The 25,015-nt window shown below is 45.8% G+C and overlaps 1 protein-coding gene across 1 annotated transcript in view; it reads right to left on the minus strand.

Annotated features, from left to right (window-relative positions):
- The window catches only part of PGAP1 (post-GPI attachment to proteins inositol deacylase 1), a 278,399-nt gene extending 253,736 nt beyond the window's left edge, over positions 1-24,663 (minus strand). Inside the window, exons 1-4 of the mRNA XM_082261304.1 lie at positions 24,492-24,663; positions 11,180-11,340; positions 10,273-10,325; positions 3,802-3,868 (exon numbers count right to left, since the gene is read on the minus strand). Of these exons, the coding sequence (XP_082117430.1) occupies positions 3,802-3,868; positions 10,273-10,325; positions 11,180-11,340; positions 24,492-24,618 (408 nt within the window). The 5' untranslated portion in view covers positions 24,619-24,663. The remainder of the gene's footprint in view (positions 1-3,801; positions 3,869-10,272; positions 10,326-11,179; positions 11,341-24,491) is intronic.
- Positions 24,664-25,015: the final 352 nt, after the last annotated feature.

A 25,015-nucleotide genomic window follows, 5' to 3' on the forward strand; every position in this document is an offset into this window, starting at 1 on the left:
ATCGGAAGAAATGACTTCCCCTGGCTGAGCATCAGAGACCGAAGCCACCAGACCAGAGACTCCCTGGTCCGCTCGCTCAACCGGATCTGATTGTCCAGAGAATCGGGATTCCGATTCCATTTGAAAAGAATCTCCTTTTGGAGAATTCGGGTATGAGACTGGGCATACGGTACTGCCTCTAAGGAGGCCACCATCAGTCCCAGGATCCTCATGCAAGTCCGAAGGGAAGGCCAGTTGACAGACAGCAACATCCGAATCGTTCACCGAATCGTTCACCCTTGCCAAGGATGTCTCCAAAGTTAGGCCCAGATAGTTCAATCTCCTGGTGGGAACTAGGAATGATCTTTGGGAAAAGTGAAGAAAACGCTGATGTCCTGCGAAGATGGGGATCTGAAATTAGGCATCCTTGCTGTCTCTGGACGCCAGGAAATCCCCCTGATGCAGGGAGGCCACCCCTGTTCAGATGGACTCCATCTTGAATTCTTGTACCCGGACAAAATGATTGAGTGCTCTTAAGTCCAGAATTGGACGCACCTTGCCCTCCTTTCTGGGTATTGTGAATAGGTTCGAATAAAACCCCTGAAAACGTTCTGCTCAAGGAAGGGGAACTACCACTCCTTGTTGCATCAAGTCCATTACTGCCCCCCGCAAAGCTTTTAAGCGATCCGGGGATAGTCGAATGTTGGAAGGGAAGAATCGCACCGGTAGAAGTGATCGAAACTCGATCTTGTATCCCGACCGTATGACATTGCGAACCCCTTTGTCCGGGATTCTGGAAAGCCATGGATCCGGAAACCGGTGAAGACGTCCCCCCACCCCAGAGATGGGTGGGGGCGCACCTTCAGGCTGTATTGGTCTTATCTTCAGGTTTGGCTGAGCCGGACTTTTGTTTACCCGACCAGCGCCCTTTGAAACCTGTTACGAGGTCCTTTACCCTTAGCAGTCTGTGGCAAAAAGTGCTCTTGCCCCCAGTGAGATCCTTTATAATCTCATCCAAGGTGGCCCCAAACAGGCGATCCCCTTGAAAAGGGAGATTAGCCAAAGCTTTTTTGGAACCTTGATCCGCCGACCAGCACTTTAACCACAACACGCGTCTGAGGACCACTGCTGAAACCGATGCACGCCCTAACAAGGGAGTGGCGTCAAGGGCGGCGTCACAGATGAACTGTAGTCCTTGTATAATCTGATCCATCAAATCGGATACTGCCGGGGGGATACTTCTCCGTTTTAGGTCACGGCGTAACAATTTGGTCCATTCTGTCAATGTTTGTGAAACTAAACCAATGGCAACCACTGGCCTAAAGGTTGACCCTATCAGGGAAAAAATGGAGCGGGATTCCGCTTCCACTTTACGATCCACCGGATCCCTAAAGGACGGAGCGTCCTCCAACGGGATAACAGTGGCTTTATTTAGTCTGGAAATCGGTGAGTCCACCACTGGTGGTACCGTCCATTTTTTAAAGAGGGATTCCTCAAACGGATAGCGCCTAGCAATGCGTTTGGAAATAGCAGGGGTTCGTTTCGGACGACCCCATTCTTCTTTAATTAGATTACCAAAACATTTGGGCAAGGGAAAAACCCTCGCCATTTTGGTAGGCTTGCTAGTACCAAAAGGAATTTCAGTATCAGCTACCTCTGCCGGTGTAACCTCAAGACTTAAGGTTTCCCGGACAGACACAACTAGTGCGTCCACCAACGCTTCTTCTTGTGCTATGGCGGAGGCAGAAACGTTCTCCTCACTGTCTGAGGAGACCGTACCCGAGACAGCAGCCCCAGAAGAGGGACCTGCAGCTGCAGTGACAAGCTCAGAATCCGTATCTGAAGTGTCAGATGAAATAGGGGTAGGCGGGGTCGCTTTCTTGCCCCCCCGTCCCTGACAGGCCAACTCTACCCGGGATACCAAAGACTCCAAGACTGCTGAAATTGCAAAGAAAAAAACTTTTTTTTTTTTGTAATCCCCCAGCACAACAGCGCCCCTCAGTGTTACCTGCTTCGGACCCCCACAGAGAGAGAGAGAGAGACCCCAAGGGCTCACCACCTGATGCACAGAAGCTTCTACCAAACTGCTCTCAGCGCTGTCCTTTACAGACAGGAAGTCTTTTGAAACGTTTTCCCGGGTAAAGGAGGCGGCTCTGCCCCTTTACACGCCTTCCGGCGCTTCCCCTGCTACTCCTCGAGGTAGCTGGTCATCTCCAAAATGGCCGCCCCCATGCCGGAGACACGAGGCTACGCCAAGATGGCGGCCCCGCGCGACCTGCGGGAGGATGGCGGTGGCCCCTGTGGAAAGATGGCAGCGGCCTGCTACACCATGCGGCCTGCGGAAGGCAGGCATCGGCCTGTGCGGCCTGCGGGAGGTGTGTGGCCTGCGGGAGGATGGCGGCCTGCGGGAGGATGGCGGTAGTCCAGGCAACTGCAACCTTATGTATAAGGTAGGATCATATCACCCTCTTACATGGCCATCCTAAACAGTAATGCCAGCCCCTGACTTCAGTCATGGTCCCTTTACAGTGCCCACTCATACAGTGACTTCCGATAGTCAGCTCCCAAACCAAGCCTCCTGGTTCTTATTCACCAAATCACACTCAAGAGGGAGATCTGTGACACATGCTATAGGAAAGAGGAGGGACCCAGGATCAAAAGGGTCCGACCATCCACAGGGGGGCCCGTGTCTATTCCCAAAACCCGACAGGGGAGAGGGGGAACATACTACTCACCATACCGGAACCGGCGGGCACCCCCTCCTAACAGAACCCCTCTCCACCGAAGTGGGGGGGCTGTTGACCAATACGGACGCCGCGACTCAGTTTCCAACTGGTCGTCGGCGTCCCGGCGAGACGTTTAACTCGCAGGGCCAGTCCCCGTCCAGTGGGACTATGTCGCGGCTGACCCAGCGCGGAGCTAGAGCCTGCGCGCGCTCGTAGACTGACTGGGGTGACCACTGGATCTTAACATCCAGCCCGTCGCCCAGCTCCAGCATAATTGCTTGAAGATCTCACAGGAACAACTGGAGAAAAAAGCTGCCTAAAAAAAAATTTTCTAAAAAAATCTTGCCAGGACCAAAGATCCCAGCAAGGAACTTAGGTCCTTACTCCTGACTAGACAGAAAAAAACTAATATCCTGTAGCAGAGAGAGAGAGGATATACCCTCTGGGACTGCCCCTAAGGTGTGGCCAGAACTTTTTCCTTCTGCCTAGTGTCCTACTCCTGTAGAGGGCAGTATAACCCAATTTGATATTAATCAAGAGGACTGCGTCTGTCAATGAGCGACAGAGAAATGTATCCTGTGCTCTTTGTATTGCTTCCTTTGAGTGATGTCCCTGGTGTTCTTGCCAGTCCCGCTGCTTTCCTATTAAAAACTGACCACACTAAGCAGGAGGTCAGTTCTCTAGCTGTGCAGGGAACTCAACCTGCTCTTCTCCAATGATCAGACTTGTCCTGACCCATCCCTCCTGCACATCCATTCACTGGGAAGCTCAGTGTACTGTTGCTTCTCCTGCCACCAGCTTTTATGCAGCTGAGAGCAGAGGGAACAGAAGGAATGTGATAATTTATAGCAAAAAAAAAGGTATTTATGTTTTTATATATATATATATATATATATATATATATATATATATATATATATCTGTACACAAATGTTTTGCCTTTCATTTCTATTTTCTAACTGAATTAGTTGTTTTACAAGATCGTTCACAATCAATCACTTTAACTATTTTGAGGCAAATAATATGGTCTACTTAAAAATGAGGTAGGTGAGAACTAAAACAGTTACAAAGAAAGAAAAAAAAAAGTAATACCAACCTGTTTTGTTTGCTCATCAATTAGGTCAAATAAAGCTCTTGCTGTGGCTAAAATCAACTCTTTACACCTAATAAAAAAGAAATATCATATGAAATGTAAAAAGGCTTGCATTGGATCGTGGCAGAATAATAATAAACGGGAGCCTTTAGGGGCACAAATATAGTGGCGACTAGATACTACTGTTCACTATCCTCCTCAGTGATACACTGAACTGTGAATGCCATTGCCCATTCATTTAATGCAGATCATGGACAAAACTGTGCAGTATTTCACTAATTTCTGTTTGCTTGCCGCAGCAAGAAGAACTCAGACTGGAGGAAAGGTCAGCAACATGACTGACATGTCCTATGACCCTGCTTTCCTCTCAATCTTGTCAATCCCCAGCAACCCTTTCCACTTTTAGTCCTGCTCCTTGCTTTAGTCATTTTATAGCATGCAAGCCTGCCTACAAGGCTGTATATCTGTAAAATGTCATTGCTAACTGATTGCTAGTCTCAGGAGACTTATTGATGTCACTAACATGCTGCTCAACATTTTAAGAGCTGAAGGCTCCAATGTGAGGAAGCAAAGCCCTGCCCTGCTTCTATCAAGATAGCCATCTCCACACAGGAAAACCATGCAGAGCAAGGCACTCATGGGGAAAAGACCAGTTGTAAGAAGACCACGGGTAATACTGGTGACGAGTCCCTTTTCCTCCTGCCTGCCTTTATTGGCGACAGCTTATAGAACTTTGTAAATTTTTTATTGCCCAATATATGCTAGAACAAAGACATACATACGTATACACATTTATATATATATATATATGTATGTAAGCATATATATATATATAGATACATACACACACACATACATACACACACAGTATCTCACAAAAGTGAGTACACCCTTTATATTTTTGCAAATATTTTATTATATCTTTTGATGTGACAACACAGAAAAAAAAATGACACTTTGCTACAATGTAAAATAGTGAATGTACAGCTTGTATAATAGTGTATATTAGGGACAGACCGATTATCGGCAAGGCCCCGGAACTGCCCGATATTGCCAATATTTTTGTGACGTCATTCTGCCTTCTTAGGCCACCTCCCTCGCCTTGGACAGCCTCGTCTGTAGTCGGCACAAGTCTCGCGGGAGTGTATCACAGCCATACACCCACCCACAGCAGCCCGGTGCCAGCCAGCCACCCACATCCACAGGCCCTGTGCCAGCCAGCCACAGGCACTGTACCAGCGAGCCAGCCACCCACAGGCCATGTACCAGCCACCCACCCACCCACCACAGGGTGCCAGCCAGCCTGGCACCAACCACAGGATGCCAGACAGCCAGCCACCCACCCACCCACAGGCCCTGTACCAACCAGCCACAAGCACTGTACCAGCCAGCCGCCCACAGGCCCTGTACCAGCCAGCCACCCACAGCCCCTGTGCCAGCCACCCACCCACCACAGGGTGCCAGCCAGCCATCCATCCACCACCACAGGGTGCCAGCCAGCCACCACAGGATGCCAGCCAGCCAGTCACACACCACAGGGTGCCAGCAAGCTAGCCATTAAGCATTAAACAAAAATTAAAAAGTTTAGTACCAGATTTGTGTCCAAAATTGTCTTTATTTTTCAAAACTTTAAATGTACAAAATATCGGCCGATACCGATACGTTGTGACCAAAATATCGGTATCGGCCCTGAAAAAAACATATCAGTCTATCCCTAGTGTACATGTGCTGTCCCCTCAAAATAACTCAACACAGCCATTAATGTCTAAACCATTGGCAACAAAAGTGAGTACACCCCTAATTGAAAATATCCAAATGGGCCCAATTAGCCATTTTCCCTCCCCAGTGTCATGTGACTCGTTAGTGTTACAAGGTCTCAGGTGTGAATGGGGAGCAGGTGTGTTAAATTTGGTGTTATCGCTCTCACTCTCCCATACTGGTCACTGGAAGTTTAATATGCACCTCATGGCAAAGAACTTTCTGAGGATCTGAAAAAAAGAATTGTTGCTCTACATAAAGATGGGCTAGGCTATAAGAAGTTTGCCAAGACACAAACTAAGTTGCAGCAAGGTGGCAAAGACCATACAGCGGTTTAATAGGACAGGTTCCACTCAGAACAGGCCTTGACCAAAGAAGTTGAGTACACGTGCTCAGCGTCATATCCAGGGGTTGTCTTTGGGAAATAGACGTATGAGTGCTGCCAGCATTGCAGCAGAGGTTAAAGGGTATGGAGGGTCAGCCTTTCAGTGCTCAGACCATACGCCACACACTGCATTAAATTGGTCTGCATGGCTGTCATGCCAGAAGGAAGCCTCTTCTAAAGATGATGCACAAGAAAGTCCGCAAACAATTTGCTGAAGACAAGCAGACTAAGGACATGGATTATTGGAACCATGTCCTGTGGTCTGAGGAGACCAAAATAAACTTACTTCGTTCAGATGGTGTCAAGCGTGTGTGGTGGCAACCAGGTGAGGAGTAAAAAAAAAACAAGTGCGTCTTGCCTCCAGTCAAGCGTTGTAGTGGAAGTGTCATGGTCTGGGGCTGCATGAGTGCTGGCAGCACTGGGGAGCTACAGTTCATTGAGGGAACCATGAATGCCAACATGTACTGTCACATATAGAAGCAGAGCATGATCCCCTCCCTTCAGGGACTGGCCGCAGGGCAGTATTCCAACATGATAATGACCCCAAACACACTTCTAAGACAACCACTGCCTTGCTAAAGAAGCTGAGGGTAAAGGGGATGGACTGGTCAAGCATGTCTCCAGACCTAAACCCTATTGAGCATCTGTGGGGCATCCTCAAAACAGAAGGTGGAAGAGCGCAAGGTCTCTAACATCCACCAGCTCCGTGATGTTGTCATGGAGGAGTGGAAGAGGACTCCAGTGGCAACCTGTGAAGCTCTGGTGAACTCTGTGCCCAAGAGGATTAAGGCAATGCTGGAAAATAATTGGTGGCCACACAAAATATTGACACTTTGGGCCCAATTCAGACATTTTAACTTAGGGGTGTACTCACGTTTGTTGTCAGCGGTTTAGACATTAATGGCTGTGTTGAGTTGTTTTGAGGGGACAGCAAATTTACACTGTTATACAGTGCCTTGCGAAAGTATACAGCCCCCTTGAACTTTTCGACCTTTTGCCACATTTCAGGCTCCAAACATAAAGATATAAAACTGTAATTTTTTGTGAAGAATCAACAACAAGTGGGACACAATCATGAAGTGGAATGAAATTTATTGGATATTTCAAACTTTTTTAACAAATAAAAAACTGAAATATTGGGCGTGCAAAATTATTCAGCCCCTTTACTTTCAGTGCAGCAAACTCTCTCCAGAAGTTCAGTGAGGATCTCTGAATGATACAATGTTGACCTAAATGACTAATGATGATAAATAGAATCCACCTGTGTGTAATCAAGTCTCCGTATAAATGCACCTGCACTGTGATAGTCTCAGAGGTCCGTTTAAAGCACAGAGAGCATCATGAAGAATAAGGAACACACCAGGCAGGTCCGAGATACTGTTGTGGAGAAGTTTAAAGCCGGATTTGGATACAAAAAGATTTACCAAGCTTTAAACATCCCAAGGAGCACTGTGCAAGCCATAATATTGGCCATCCCTCTAAACTTTCAGCTCATACAAGGAGAAGACTGATCAGAGATGCAGCCAAGAGGCTCATGATCACTCTGGATGAACTGCAGAGATCTACAGTTGAGGTGGGAGACTCTGTCCATAGGACAACAATCAATCGTATATTGCACAAATCTGGCCTTTATGTAAGAGTGGCAAGAAGAAAGCCATTTCTTAAAGATATTCATAAAAAGTGTCGTTTAAAGTTTGCCACAAGCCACCTGGGAGACACACCAAACATGTGGAAGAAGGTGCTCTGTTCAGATGAAACCAAAATCGAACTTTTTGGCAACAATGCAAAACTTTATGTTTAGCGTAAAAGTAACACAGCTCATCACCCTGAACACACCATCCCCACTGTCAAACATGGTGGTGGCAGCATCATGGTTTGGGCCTGCTTTTCTTCAGCAGGGACAGGGAAGATGGTTAAAATTGATGGGAAGATGGATGGAGCCAAATACAGGACCATTCTGATGGAGTCTGCAAAAGACCTGAGACTGGGACGGAGATTTGTCTTCCAACAAGACAATGATCCAAAACATAAAGCAAAATCTACAATGGAATGGTTCACAAATAAACATATCCAGGTGTTAGAATGGCCAAGACAAAGTCCAGACATGAATCCAATCGAGAATCTGTGGAAAGAACTGACAACTGCTGTTCAACAAACGCTCTCCATCCAACCTCACTGAGCTCGAGCTGTTTTGCAAGAAGGAATGGGCAAAAATTTCAGTCTCTCGATGTGCAAAACTGATAGAGACATACCCCAAGCAACTTACAGCTGTAATTGCAGCAAAAGGTGGCGATACAAAGTATTAACTTAAGGGGGCTGAATAATTTTGCATGCACAATTTTTCAGTTTTTTATTTGTTAAAAAAGTTTGAAATATCAAATAAATTTCGTTCCACTTCATGATTGTGTCCCACTTGTTGTTGATTCTTCACAAAAAATTACAGTTTTATATGTTTATGTTTGAAGCCTGAAATGTGGCAAAAGGTCGAAGAGTTCAAGGGGGCCGAATACTTTCGCAAGGAACTGTACAAGCTGTACACTCACTACTTTACATTGTAGCAAAGTGTCATTTCTTCAGTGTTGCCACATGAAAAGATAAAAATTTGAGGGGTGTATTCACTTTTGTGAGAAGCTGTATGTACACATAATAGTGTTTTGCAAAAGTATTCACCCCCCTTGGCATTTTTCGTGTTTTGTTGCCTCACAACCTGGAAATAATGGATTGTTTGAGGATTAATTACAGGACATGCTCACAGGTTTTTTTTTTTTTTTTTATTGTTGTGAAGCAACAGAAGGACAAAATAACAAAAAAATGTGCAGAACTATTCACACCCCCTAAAGTCAATACTTTGTAGAGCCACCTTTTTCTGCAAACACAGCTCCAAGTCGTTTTGGATAAGTCTCGATGAGCTTGCCACATCTTACCACTGGGATTTTTGCCCATTCCTCCTTGCAAAACTGCTCCAGCTCCTTCAAGTTGCATGGTTTGCGCTTGTGAACAGCAATCTAAGTCTGACCACAGATTTTCTATTGGATTGAGGTCTGGGCTTTGACTAGCCCATTTCAACACATTTACATGTTACCCCTTAAACCACTTAAGTGTTGCTTTAGCAGTGTGTTTGGGGTCATTGTCCTGCTGGAAGGTGAACCTCTGTCCTAGCCTCAAATCACGCACAGAGTGGTACAGGTTTTGCTCAAGAATATCCCTGTATTTAGCACCATCCATCTTTCCCTCAACTCTGACCAGTTTCCCAGTCCCGGCTGCTGAAAAACTTCTCCACAGCATGATGCTGCCACCACCACAATGTTTCACTGTGGGGAAGGTGTTCTTTGAGTGATGTAATGTTTGGGTTTACAACAGACATAGCATTTTCTTTGATGGCAGAAAAGTTCAATTTTAGTCTCATCAGACCAGAGCACCTTCCTCCATACATTTTGGGAGTCTCCGACTTACCTTTTCGCAAACTCAAAACGTGCCATTTTGTTTTTTGCTGAAAGTAATGGCTTTCTTCTGGCCACTCTGCCATAAAGCCCAACTCTATGAAGCATATGGCTTATTGTCCTCCTATGTAAAGATACTCCAGTCTGTGCTGTGGAACTCTGCAACTCCTCCAGGGTTACCTTAGGTCTCTGTGCTGCCTCTCTGATTAATGCCCTTCTTGCTCGGTTCGTGAGTTTAGGTGGGCAGCCGTCTCTTGGCAGATTTGCTGTTGTGCCATGTTCTTTCCATTTGGTTATGATAGATTTGATGGTGCTCTAGGGATCATCAAATATTTGGATTTTTTTTTTATAACCTAACCTTGACTTGTACTTCACAACAACATTGTCCCTTACATGTTTGGAGAGTTCCTTGGTCTTCATGGCAGTGTTTGGTTAGTGTTGCCTCTTGCTTAGGTGTTGCAGCCTCTGGGGGCTTTCAAAAAAGGTGTGTATATGTAATGACAGATCATGTGACACTGGTGGACATCATTTCACTAATTATGTGACTTCTGAAAGTAATTGGTTGCACCAGAGCTTTTTATGGGCTTCATAACAAAGGGGGTGAATACATACGCACATGCCAATTTTCTGTTTTCTAATTCTAAAAAATTGTTTTATGTATAAATTTTTCTCATTTCACTTCACCAACTTGGACTATTGTGTTCCGATCCACCACATAAAATTCAGATTAACAAAACATTGAACTTAAGGCTGTAATGTAATGAAATAGGTAAAAGGTCAAGGAGGGGGGGGGGGGGGTGAATACTTTTGCAAGACACTGTACATATACATACACATACACACACCTTATAAAACATTTAATCATTTTGCACATGGTTTACACCTACTCACCAAACTATGGAAAGGTGATCTGTTGATGCCCATGTTCTTGGAACGGAAGTACTCTGTAAAATTAGGTATGTATGAAGCACATCATTTACATTATTGGTCCCCACCCAAAGGCTGAGGAGCATCCCTTTAACATTTCGTAATACCTCAACAGATTTGTTTGTTACACAACAAAAGGTGACAGGAGGTTGGACATAAACAAGTTCTGCAGAAAAGACTTGAATCTCCGAAACCTACACATAAGCAGGCTTAATACGGTAATATTTTTAAATCCTAAAAATTGTGTGATGAAAACAAAACCGTAATACAGAAAGATAAGAGTAAAGCAGTATTCCTAAATAAATGGCATGACATAACATTCCCGGTTTTTATTTGTTAACTTTCTTTTAACTTTGATGTGCAATTGCAACTAAAGTTAACCCCTGTTTTTGCATTTTCTATTACATGCTAAGCTTGAGTTGCCCAAGTTTACTTTATTTGAAAAAAATTGACTAAACCTCTGAAAAAATGGAAGTAAAACTAAGGGACAAATATGTTTTCCCATCCAGGCATGACATATATCATTGTGCACTTTAAAGAAAATTGGTCTTGGAACCTCAAAACTAGCTGTCTGAATGTTTTAGATTTTACTCTTCAACTCCCTAACCTGGGGCAGGTATATACCCTGTTAAGTCAGAACTGCTGATCTGCAGGTTTTTTTTTTTTTTTTTTTTTTAAAGTCATTAGAGCAAAAGGAGAGCAAGGCAACAAACACTTTTAGAAGTCAGCCATGGCAGCCCCCCATAGAAAGAAAAAAGTAGCAACAAGTAGAAACTTGCTGCCAGGAAGTGGAAATTGTTTGGCTTAATACCTGCATACATAATAAATGTACATATTTTGTTAGATAAGAAAAAAATAAAAAGTATAGTACCACTAGAGATAAGGCACTGGTGTAGAGGTCTGAAGCTGGTAAAAAGGTCAATCCAGAACGAACTTGGAAGTCCCGAAATCCCCCCGCAACAGAAAGTACTGTTACATTTTGAAGTTCCTTGGCATTCAGAATCCAGTAATTATTCACCACGGCATAAAAATCTGTAAAGACATGGATACATAAACTATGAGCAACCCCACCTATAACCTAACAAGTGGTAACCATTATGCAACCAAGTAAACCCTCTACAGTGCCTCCAATTTCCACCCCTCATTTTGCAAAGCCAGATGGTTTCTTGTAGCAGTTTCCAGCAAATTCATGTTTTTACATGTTTGTAGTCCAATGAATCATGCATGAATCGATTCCAAAAAGTGATTCAAATCTCATCTCTCATCCTACTATCTGTACTGCGAGATATATTACTACAGGCAACACCACTATTAAAGCTCCTCCTCCTGTAGAGCCTACCTGACATTGTACTTTACCGTAACATGTGTCAACGTTCTTTACATGCATTGCTGCATTCATTTTGAATGGCACCAAAACCCCACCATAAGCCCCCAACCATATATTTTCTGAAAGTGCATGACCAGTGTAATAAAAAAAGGTACTACTGACTTTTTAGGGCCCCACGATATTTGCACAAATGTTTATTAAAGCAATATTTTTCATGAAAATACACTAAAAACAATATTAGCAAATACACAATTAGCAAATTTTACAAAATTCCAGCTAAATATAAAACCAATACCTGTACTGAGTTAATAAATAGCAAAATATTTGTAAAGTTTCATTTGCACCTTTTTGCGAAATGTTGAAAATCGAATGTACACAAAAATATAAATATCCAAATTTCTCAAAAATTCTGGGAGGTTTTCATTTTTCACTTACAGCTTCCCGCCCCCCCCCCCCCCCCCCAAACCATAAATGTTCTGAAAGCACATGACCTGTAGAATAAAAAAGGGTGCTACTGATTTTTAAGGCCCCGTCATATTTGCGCAATGGTTTATCAAAATCATATTTTCGCTAAAAATACACTCAAATCATTACTAGAAGATTCAAACCACAATTTAAAAAAAAAAAGGTGTTGGGTGCATCCCTATACAGGCAGTCCTATTCATGTCAATTGGGACACAGCGGCATCCCAATTGATATGGATGACAGACTCAACCAAGAAAGGGACTTTTGGAGAGGACCAGGAACAAGCCTCGTACCCACTGAATATGCCCCCTTGCAAAATCAGATCATTCTAGAATGATGAACAACCACTTAATGGACGCTAATAGCATGGTTGAATTAGCTCTCTAAATAAAGAACAATAAAAGCCCTTTGAGAGTAGATGGAAAAACTGGATTTTTAACGTACCGTAAAATCCTTTTCTCTTAGGTTCATTGACAGATGCAGTCCTCTGATGTATATCAGTAGGGTTATATTGCCCCCCTACAGGAGTAGGACACCAGGCAGAGAAAATAAGGGCAGTCCCTGGGGGTATACCCTCTCTCTTCCTGCATAGGAGGTCAGTTTTGAATCAAAGCAGTGTCAGGGGGCGGGTACTGCGTCCGTCAATGAACCAAAGAGAAAAGGATTTTACGTTAAGTTAAAAATCCAGTTCTCCATCGTTCATTGATGGACACAGTCCTCTGATTCATATCAGTAGGGACGTCCCAAAGTAGTACCCAAATGAGGGGTGGGAACAGAAGAACAAAGAAACAGTCCCCAAGGATGAGGTCCACCAGAAAATCAAACAGGAACACCGTCAAGGAAGGCCAAGGGGCCCTCTAAACAGCAGCCTGCAAAACTTTGCAGCCAAAGGAAGCATCTGCAGATGCCAGCACATCCACCTTATAAAATTTGGTAAAGGTGTGAACAGACGACCAGGTCGCCGCCTTGCACACCTGAAGCACAGATGCCTGATGGCAAAAAGCCTAGGAAGCACTAAGCGCCCGAGTAGAATGCGCCTTGACAGGGAAAGGTGGAACCAGACCATTAATGGAATAAGCCTGAACCACTGTCTGTCTGATCCATCTGGAAATAGTGGCAGCAGACACAGGCAGCCTTTTCCTGGGGCCATCCCTGAGCACAAAGAGTTAGTCAGACTTGCGGAAAGACTCAGTAGACGTCAAATACACCTTGATTGAACATCCAGGGTATGCAGAGCAAATTCCCTAGAATGTGTAGGCTTAGGACACAAAGAAGGTAACACAATGTCCTCATTTAAGTGAAAACTGTAAACCACCTTCGGCAGGAAGGACAGATCTAGCCGAAAGCACCACCTTATGACTGTGAACCACTAGGTAAGGAGAACGACAGGACAATGCCGCCAGTTCCGACACTCTGCGCGCATAAGTGATAGCCACCAAGAAGGCCACCTTCTGAGACAAGGTAAGCAGGGGAATCTCCCCAATACTCTCAAAGAGAGGCCTCTGGAGAACCGACAGCACCAAATTAAAGCGGAGTTCCACCCAAAAGTGGAACTTCCGCTTTAGGTGGTCCTAACCCCCTGACATGCCACATTTGGCATGTCATTTTTTGGGGGGGGGGGGGGGCGGGTACCTAGTTTTGACAGGTACCCGCTCCCACTTCCGCTCGGAGCGCCGCGGCGCCCTGAGCGGAAGTTCTCCTCAGCCCCTCCCTCCCTGCAATCTTCTGGGACATGTCAGAAGTCCCAGAAGATTGCCGGCCAATCACGGCGCGCAGCGCGGCTCGCACATGCGCAGTGGGTACCCGGCTGTAAAGCCGCAAACTGTCACAGCCGGGTGCCCACAGCAGTGATGCCGGCGCCGAGGGAGAGGATCGAGGCTTCGGGCGGCTGCATCGCTGGACCGTTGGACAGGTGAGTGAAATGGCTGGAACTCCGCTTTAAGGTCCCAAGGTGGTAGCTGAGGTCGCACCGGAGGTACCAAGTGTCGCACCCCCTAGATGAAGTTACGCACCAGGGAATGGGTGGCCAATGGCCTCTGGAAGAAAACAGACCCTTGATAGTACTCAAGGCCAGCTTTTGATCAACTCCCCGTTGAAGGAAAGCAAAGACCCGAGCCACTGAATAGGAACGAGGGTGCAATGATAAATCTTCCTAGAAGTTGCTTTTCTCGCTTTCAGCAGAGTGGGAATCACTGAAGCAGACAACCCCCTGTCCTTCAGCACCTGGCTTTCAACAGCCAAGCTGTCAAAGCCAGCGACTGTAAAGCAGGATGGAAGACTGGCCCGAGACAGTAGATCCTCCCTGAGAGGAAGTCTCCACGGGGTGTCTGCGACAAGCCTGACCAGGTCGGCGTACTAAGCTCAATGAGGCCAGTCTGGAGCCACAAAAATTGCCTCTATCCTGCAAAGAAATCTTGGCAGTAACTTGAGAGGAGAAAAGGGATACATCAGCCGGTACTAGCCCCAAGGGGCCACCAGCGCGTCTGCCAGAGGGTCCCGAGAGCGGGCTACAAACCTCTGTACCTTCCTGTTGATTCGAGATGCCAACAGATCCACGTCCAGAGTGCCCCAACCAAGGCACAACTGCTGGAACACCTACAGATGCAGAGACCACTCCCTTACATCTAAGGCCTGGCGGCTGAGGTAATCCGCCTGCCAATTTTCCACTCCCGGAATGTGGACAGCGGAGAGAGCTGAAAAATGGCACTCCACCCAACATAGAATGCCTGCCACTTCCAGGGCCGAAAGGACACTCTTGGTGCCCCCTTGGTTATTTCTTCACGTGTGATCACTGAGGATTTTTTATTGATTGCCTTTCATCACAATTGAGTCCCAATGACATAAATGGGATTGCCTGCATGGGGATGCAAAGAACACCTGTGCATTCCTGGGCAGCTAAACACTGCCTCCCTGTAGTATAAAGCCCTAGGCATTGTTTACACTTGCAGTTGGGGGCAGCAAAAATGTGCTGTTGAGCTGTTTCTGCCACCCGCCAACCAACACCCATAAGCTGCAAGTCGGCACAGTTGATCTGATTTGTAGAGATGGCGCCTTCCAAAACGCTACACATTCCAGTCTGAGGAAGCGCCGCAAAGGCCCCACAACTGCATGCGATGCATGTGGTTGCAGCGCATTTGTTGGCATTAATGAGGTTAAAACAGGTGGTGAGGAGGCATCAAATCCCTTCCCTTTTAGCCCCCCATTTTAACCTGTGTGTCACCTTGTGTGTCTGTACTAAGGCCAAACATTCCAGGGTATGTAAACTTTTGATCAGGTCCATTTGGGTGATTTCTGTTATAAGGATTTAAAAAGGAGCCGAAAACAACTATAATAATAAATGGCCTCATATGATCACTATTCTTAACCACTTCCTTACCGATAAACGTCATAGGACATCCTGGGCTTTAAGTGGAGATATCTGAATGATGCCTACAGCTATCATTCAGATATCATTTTTTTAGCTGGCGATTCCCTTCACCATAAGAACAATCATAGCGGCTGAATTATTCTTACAGGCAGCGGGAAGGGACACCCCCCCCCCCTCCTGCAGCCCTCCGGTGCTTCTATCTGCTCGCCCGTGCGATCGGCAAACTAGAGAAGGAATCGGACGCTGGCGGAAGTACATCATAGAGACTGCGAGGACCAGATGGTCCCCGGCAGTCTCTATGACTCTAGGTGGCCCGGGCGTGACGTGATGATGTCACGCCCAGCCTGGCACTTTTCAATACTGCACTGATCTCGGCAGAATAGCCGAGATTTTTTTATTTTATTTCAGGCTTTCTAGCCCGTAGGAGAGATCTGAGGTCTTATTGAACCCAGAACTCCCCATAAAGAGGACCTGTCATTCTCTATTCCTATGACAAGGGATGTTTACATTCCTTATAATAGGAATAAAGGGATAAAAAAAAAAAAAATTTTAAAAGGGAAAGGGTAAAAATAAAATAAACAAAAAAAAATTTAAAGTGCCCCTGTCCCCGCAATCGGAAGCGAACGAATGCGTTCGTCACGGCCATATATGTAAACGACCTTCAATCCATACATATGAGGTATCGCCACGAACGTTAGAACCAGATCAACAATTCTAGCCCAAGACCTTCACTGTAACTCTAAACTGGTAACCTGTAAAAAAACTTTTAAAGCGTCGCCTATAGAGATTTTTAAGTACTGAAGTTTGGCATCATTTCAGGAGTGTGCGCAATTTAAAAGCGTGACATGTTCGGTATCTATTTACTCGGAGTATCATCTTTCACATTATACACAAAAATTGGGCTAACTTAAGTGTTCTGGTTTTTTTTTAATTCATAAAACGTTTTTTTTCCAAAAAAACGCGTTTGAAAATTTTTTGCGCAAATACCGTGTGACATAAAAAGTTGCAATGACCGCTATTTTATTCCCTAGGGTCTCTAAGAAATTTTTTTTTTTATATATATAAAGTTTGGGGGTTTAGAGTAATTTTCTAGCAAAAAAATGATGATTTTTACGTGAAGAGTGCCAGAAATCGCCCGGTATGGAAGTTGTTAAATAAAAGACCATTTTTTAGCATGATCAGTCATATTTTCAAAATCAATGCCAAAGTTTCACAAGTTGGTCCAGGGTATGCAAACTTTTGAGCAAAACTGTATGTGAAATATACACAAACACATACATACACCCCCCCCCCCCCACACACACACACACACACACACACGCTGTGCAATCCATGGGAGTTAACTGCAGAGTGCTATATGGGTCTAGGGCAATTCAGAGAATGCTCTTCCAAAGTGAGTGAAATGGGGTGCGGTTTTCCCCTTTAATTCTGCAGGGAAGGTTCTGCTGGAGTTTTTTTGAGACTTTTGTTTCCCTCCCCCCCCCCCCCACACCCCCTGGCCACCATTTTTACATATTGTTTACTTTTTCATAACTGCCCTTTCTACACGAGGGAGCTGAGCTATGTAGAGTTTTCTATGTACAGAATTGCTAATGGCATATAACTCTGCTTGTGTCGCAGACATTTATTTCAGCTGTCCATCCTATGCCGTGCAAGCTGCTTCTTGCTGTCGCCACCTATGTGTGACAGTCTTGTGGGTGGGCTCAGCAGCCATTTTTTTTATTCTACAGTGACCGAGGTGAATTCGGTGAGCAGCTTTTCTCTTCTCTGCAGCTGATCTGAGCTCTAAGGTCCTCAAGTGGCATGGAGGGGGGGCAGACTTGTAGGGCCTCTCGCTGTACCCCTTCTGCCAATTTGCTTATGTGAATAGCCACTGGGTTCCCCTTACTTACATATAGTGGATAGCAAGTCAAGAAAGAATGGTACAGCTAAAATCCAGAGAAATCTAGTTAAAGTAGTGAAAGATTTGCAGCTAAAAAGCCATACCCCCAACATGGAAACCAGATCAAGGGACTTGGCTATGCATGAAAAACACAGGAAATGGTGTGTGCTGCAAAACGGCAGTAGGTACTCTGGACTGAGTAGTCAAATTTGAAACATTTGAACTATAGGGTTCATGCTTACAGGCACTGGCAACCGCAGTATAGGTGCCAGCAGCCATGTGAACGAGGCCTAACAGAAGGTAGTTTTTTGCCAAAGACTTGAAAAGCTGTACAAGGATAAGCATGTGTAGGCAACAGCGAAGCATCGTGAAGGTTCCTTGTAGGGTCGGGACTACATTGCAAAAGGAGTTGGGAATTTAGTCTACTTCATGCTGAAAACTTACACTCACATGTAAACAGATGTAAATAGCTCGTATAGCCGCCGGCCCGACGGCCCCGCACATCCGCACTCGTCGGACGCTGTAGGAAGAGATGTCAGCATGCCGTGAGCTAACGTCGTTTCGTCACAGATGACGTTCTCAAAACGAGTCTGTGACGAAACGACGTTAGGTTACGGCGTGCTGACGTCACTTCCTACAGCGTCCGACGAGTGCGGATGTGCGGGGCCGTCCGGCCGGCGGCTATACAAGCTATTTACCACGGTTTACATGTGAGTGTAATACTTTTTAATCTATTAAACTTATTGTGGTTTTACACTATGGCGGTTTTTATGTTTTACTCTTTCGGGACCGACCATTATTGAGTTCCAAGGGATCGTTATCACTCTCTGTGTCTACCCTTTGGATTTGATCTGCCTCATTGTTCCTGTGGGGATTTGGAGGTTCAACCATCTAGGATATCCTGATACCAGCTAGATATTCGCTTCTGGTAAGAGGCTTGGAGGTCTTGGTGTGCCGGATCTTTTGGGTGGATTTATTTAACCTTTAGACTGTCTTGCACTCAGTCTGGTAAGGGACTGATCGCTCTGCGGTGGATTACATCTGGTGCTTTCCTCCTCTGGTGAAGAGCTCCCCTTAATACACCTGGTTTTGGCTCTTTCATGAATTGCCTTAATATATTTGTTTCTGGTAAGCGGTAATAAACTGGTGGTGGATCTATTCACTTCTGTTTTCACTATATCCATACAATATAAACACATCACTGGAGTTTTATTTAACAACAATTTATTTGTGGGATTTTATGCTATGCCGTTTCTTTATGTTTTACAATTTCACATATCCAATATCCGGAGATTCATTTAAAGACTACTACCACGTCATCAAGTTTGCGGATCGGGATTTTGGGCCTTAATCTTTCCGAGTTCCGGTAAGCACATTACCTAGAGGGACTTTGAACTGACAACACATTTCCAACCACAGCACTTAAAGTGTGGAATATTGGACTCCCTTTATCTGGACTTTTATTAGTTCCATTTCACTTAGCGCGATTTTTGTATAACAAATTATAGGGGGTGTGGTCACACTTGAAATCGCAGCTTTTCTGTTTATTTACTTCACCTATAGCGCGGTTATCTTCTTTTCTTTATTAACATCCAAGGAATGCAAAGCAACCTCCTTAGGATGCTTAGGCTTCGCACAGAGCGAAGGCAAAACAATGTCCTCATTAAGGTGAAAATCAGAAACCACCTTTGGAAGAAAGGACGGGTTAGGTCGCAAGACCACCTTATCCCTATGAACCACCAGGTAAGGGGAGCGGCAAGACAAGGCCGCCAACTCCAACACTCTGCGAGCAGAAGTGATAGCCACAAGAAAGGCAACCTTTCTAGACAGCAGAGGCAATGAGATTTCCCTGATGTTTTCAAACGGGGAACGTTGCAATACGGACAGGACCAAGTTCAAGTCCCATGGAGGTAAGGGCTCCCTTCGAGGAGGGGCCAAGTGACGCACACCTTGAATGAAGGTGCGAATCAAAGAATCAGACGCCACAAGGCGCTGGAAAAGGACTGCCAGTGCAGATACCTGGCCCTTAATCGTGGCTAACGCAAAGGCGCTGGTCCACACCAGTCTGAAGGGAAGCCAGCACTCTCGCCACCGAGAATGAACGAGGAGAGAAGCCCCTGGACTCACACCAGGCAAAATAAGCTTTCCATGAATGGTAATCTTACCAGATGATGCTTTTCTAGCCTTGATTAAGGTAGGAATGACCTCTGAGGAGAGACCCCTGTCCCTCAGGACCTGGCTTTCAACAGCCATGGCATTAAAGCCAGCGACTGTAAAGCAGGATGGAAGATCAGTCCCTGAGACAGTAGATCTTCTCTTATTGGCAGCCGCCATGGAGGCTCGACGGCCAGGTGAACGATGTCCACGTACCAGGACCGGCGTGGCCAGTCCGGCGCCACCAGGATCACCAATGTTGGTTCCGAGGCCAACCTGCGAAGGAACCTGGACAACAACTGAATCGGAGGAAAGGCATACATCAGATGATACCGATGCCAAGGCACCACCAACGCATCCGAGGCGTCTGCCAGAGGATCGTGCGTTCTTGCCACGAACCTTTCCACCTTGCGGTTTAGCCGAGACGCGAACAGATCCACATCCGGGGATCCCCATTTCACACACAGCATTTGAAACACCTCCGGGTGTAGGGACCATTCCCCCTGATCCAGGGTCTGGCGGCTCAAGTAATCGGCCTGCCAATTCTCTACACCTGGAATGTGAACTGCTGATATTGCCGGGACATGAGTCTCGGCCCAAGACAGAATACTGGTCACTTCCTGGGCCGCCCAGGCACTCTTGGTGCCACCTTGGTCATTGATGTAAGCCACCGCAGTGGCATTGTCCATCTGCACCCGTACAGGGCGGCCCTGAAGACGGTCCGACCAATGGAAAAGGCACAGCCTGATCGCTCTCAATTCCAATATGTTTATGGGGAAGGAGGATTCCTCCAAAGACCAAGTGCCCTAGGCAGACAGGTTGCCCAGGACTCCACCCCAGCCCGACAGGCTGGCATCCGTGGTAAGTACTGTCCACTGCAACGGCCGCAAGGATTTTCCGTCCGCCACCGCCGGGGACTGAAGCCACCACAGAAGATCCACACTGGTTTGGTGACACAGAGACACTCTCAGATCCAAGGACTGCAGGAGTCTGTCCCATCTGTTCAGGATCTCCGCTTGGAGAGACCTTGTGTGAAACTGGGCGAACGGTATCGCCTCGAAGGCTGACACCATCAACCCCACCATTTTTCTCGAAGTCTGGTCAGCCGACCAGCTTTTCAACCATATCAGGCGACGGTTAATCACCGCGACACTGGACAGGCACGCAGCTAATGGGGCCTCATTCAAGGCCGCATTACACAAATACATGACTCTGGTCCACTCTGATGGATCTGGTCCACCATCGCCACGGTAGTAGGAGGAGTGGAATCAGCCACGAGGGTGCGTCTTAGCACCTTGGTCCAGTCTGCCACAGCCTGAGCCGCCATGACAGAGGCGAAAATAGGCTTTAGCAGGGAACCCGCCACCATGTAGGCATGGCGGGCAAGGGATTCCATTCTCCTATCCGTATGATCCCTAAACACCGGAGAATCTTCGGTGGGTACCAGAGTGGTCTTGTTCAATCTGGCCACAGTGTGATCCACCTGAGGGGCCACACACCAGCGCAAATCCATAGGAGATGCAAAGGGATAAAGGAGTTGAAACCTTTTTGGCACCACAAAGGTGTGTTTCAAATGACGCCATTGATCATTCACAGTAGCGTAAAACTCAGCGGGGAAAGGGAACACCTGCGCCGCCTTGCGGGTCCTGTGTGTACCAAAAGAGGACACAATGCGTGGAGGATTGGGCTCATCCTCTAAACGTAGTGTTTCTTTGATGGCAAGAATTAGCGCATCCATAGCTGCGCGGTCCTTGGCCGTCCCAGGGGGGAATCATCCACCCCTGCAACCTCCGCCTCCCCCTCAGACTGAGAAGAGCGAGACCCTTCAAGGGGCACCTACGGCAACCATATCAGATTCAGAATCAGAAGACAAGGAAAAACTAGGCCTTTTTCTGGCAGCACGTTCAGTCATCAGAATCTCCACTTTGGACACCAAAGTTGCCACTGCAGCAGACAAAGTAGACAGAGTAGAGGATTCAGAGGAACCTGAATCCCCCACCAGGGCTGTGGGGAATTTGCTGTCCTGAGATTCCATGTTAAAAACTATTTTTTTTTTTCCTTTATGGTACTGGCCCTTTAAGCTCGCCGCCGCAGCACACCGCTACAATGACTGTGAAAACACAGACCTCTATTCAGGATAAACTGATAGCCAGAAGGATTGCACAAGTAAAAGGACAGCACACAGACCCCCACAAGTGTTACCACCGCAGCCAAATTCTCCTGAGTAAAAGGAGGAAGCAATGTCACCGCAGGAGGCTGAACTGAGGCTGCAGGCCAAGGAAAAATGGTTGCCAATAGAAAGTAATGGGAGGCTTTGGTAAAATGGTCGCCAACATGTGCTCGGAACGAACGATTTGCCACACACAAGATGGCGCCAAAAACACACCACATACATGCAGTATAAGCGCTCATAGTGAAGCCAGACATGCTGCCCACACCTAAAATGGCGGACCGGCGGTTTTCAACCCCGCATCGGTCGCCACACGTGTCTGTACCTCCAAAAGCACCCTAAAGTGACACAGGAGAGGGACCCCCAGAAACCCACACAGCACGCCGGCTGTGAGAGAAAACCCCCGCAGGGATCGGGATCAGGGAGCCCAAAAACGCACAGACATGAGGGGATAACACAGACACACAGGATTGCCAGCCCCAGACAGAGGCCCCACACAGAATGTACTTACCTGTACTCGATGGCGTGGGGTGCCTCACATTGCTCGGAAACCGCCCACCTTCAGATGGTAGGGGTGCCGTCAGCCAAAAAACGCAGGACGCTAGCAGTACACGGAGAACTGGATTAGACGTCCGAGTGAGGTAGCCACCTCACATGCTGCATCCCTGAGGACAGGGATGGGTCGTTTGCGAGGCCAGGGCGAACACATAGCCTGCTAAATGCTCGATGGCGGGCTGGGATTCCATCCTGCCCTCTGTCCTGGAGAACCAGGACGACCAGTCCGACTCCGAGCTCCGCAAACGCCGTCTTCATCCGAAGATCTGACAAACTAACACTGACAAAATAAACAGCTAGTAATGCAAAGAAAAAAACACATTTGCAGTAAATAAAATCATAAAATAGAAGAAGAAGACTGAGACTGTAGCCCCAGCACAGGGAAGCCTATCTTACTCCTTAACTAGGCAGAAGTCAAACTGAGTTGGGATGGCTGATTGCAGGGGGGTATTGGACCAGTGGGACAGCCCCCATAGGTGTGTCTATGTAAAATGCTTTGTTTTTTAACAAGTCTTGTGCCTAGTTACTCCTGTGGAGAGGAAGTCAATACCCTATTGGTGAAGACTGTATGAGTGGGCTGCAACTGTCGGAGGACGTAAGAGAAACACTATCTTTAGTGAAATTAACAAGGCGGCCCTGGAAGCCATGGTATGAAAATACAGAAGAAACGGATGCAGCTTAAATCCACAGGTAAATTGGCTATGTGTAGATGTGAGCAACCATAAAAAAAATAAAAAGTACAAGTGTACTTAAAGTGATCGTAAATTCTTAGTATTTTGCTACAAAAAAAAAACAACACACCTGTTATATACTTACCTCCTCTGTGCAGTTGGTTTTGCACAGAGCAGCCTGTATCCTCCTCTTCTCGGGTCCCTCTTGGCTGCTCCTGGCCCCTCCCTCCTAACGAGTGCCCCCACAGAAAGGAGCTTGTTATAGGGCACCCGAGCCGAGCTGCAGCTCCATGTGTCTATTCAGACACGGATCTGCCGGTTGGCCCCGCCCCCCTCTCTCCCCTGATTGGGTCACTAACTTTGATTGACAGCTGTGAGAGCCAATGGTGCCGCGGCTGTATCTCAGCCAATCAGGAGGAAAAGTCCCAGACATCAATGGACAGAGAGGGGGCACAGGTAAGTATTAGAAGGGCTGAGGGAGGCTGCTATACACAGAAGGCTTTTATCTTAATGGATAGAATGCATTTACAACTCCTTTAAGAAAGTTGTGGCGGTTTTAATGGCAAAGGGTGAACTAACTGAATTTTGGTTTCATTTAATCTATGTTTTCTTCCGTTTGTGTACTTTGTAAGTTGTTAATTGATAAAAAAAAAAAAGGAAATTAATACAGTAAAACCTTGGATTGCGAGCATAATTCGTTCCGGAAGCATGCTTGTAATCCAAAGCACTCTTATATCAAAGCGAATTTCCCCATAGGAAATAATGGAAACTCAGATGATTCGTTCCACAACCATTTATTCATAAATCCTTAAATTTATAGTCCATATAAAAAGATTATAGCATTGCGATAGGTTGTGTAACCATAAAATGTCCATCCACAAATAGCCGCTTCCACAAGGGGATTGGAAGCAAAATCCAGCAGGAGCTACAGGGTATCAAAGAGAAGAGAGGCGCCTCTAAGTGTAGCAATATGGTTCCATTTAATGAAGGTACAACATTTAGCAACTCACATGGTTGATGTATAAAAGAGTCACATCTAAATTTAAATATGCAGGCATCCGGGGTAAAGCTGTCCACATAGACTATCTTCTGCACCGCCGGCTGCTAGTCTGTAATCCTGACCGGGAAGACCACCCTGCAGTAAAGCGATCTGAAAGCGAGGGGCAGCATGGAATGGATGACGTTGATGGCGGTGCAGAAGATAGTCTATGTGGACAGCTTTACCCCAGATGCCTGCATCCTTAGATGTGCCCCTTTTAATCATCAACCATGTGAGTTGCTAAATGTTGTACCTTCGTTAAATGGAACTATATTGCTACACTTGGAGGCGCCTCTCTTCTATTTTATACTCAGCTGTGACTTGAGGCTACTTGTATATCAAGACATCGCTTGTATATCAAGTCAAAATTTATTTGAAAATTTTGCTTGTCTTGCAAAGCGCTCTTAAACCAAATTACTCTCAAACCAAGGTTTTACTGTAATTCAATTTTTATGAAAGCAGCCATCATTGCCTAAAACCTTGCATAGTGAAACACATATACAGTACATAGACACACAGTTTAAGTATTTGAAACAATGCTAATATCACTTACCAGTGAGGTAATAATCTATGGTCAACACTGGCATTACATGGGGTGTAGCTTGAGTTATAATGAGGTTTATTAGTTGAGGATTAAAAGACTTCAATGTAAATAATGCTCTTGCAATAAGGCCGCCCATTGAATGTCCAATGATTATAACACTTTGTGGAGGAAATTCCTGATTCTGAAATCACAAAAAAAAAAAAGGTTTAATATCTTTACGTGAGCATCTGATGCAATTGCAGGTTATACAAGTTATACAGTTTAAAAGATCTAGGTAAATTAAAATCATATTAGCTATAAACAAGACAATTGCTATATTACAATATAAAACAAAATAAGGCGCATCTGTACATTTACGGTGGTCCATTTACCTATTTGGCAAATACTTAATACACGCACACGTACGTTGCCTTCATTTCCATTTTAAACTGAATGGGTAGTTTCACAAGGTAAGGGTTCACATATAGTTTAAAAGAACCCTGGGAATATACCTGATGTACAGATTTTAATCCAACCTGAGCTCATTGTGGACC

Source organism: Pelophylax lessonae, assembly GCF_965119305.1.
Source record: "Pelophylax lessonae genome assembly, chromosome: 6".
NCBI classification, from domain to species: Eukaryota; Metazoa; Chordata; class Amphibia; order Anura; family Ranidae; genus Pelophylax; species Pelophylax lessonae.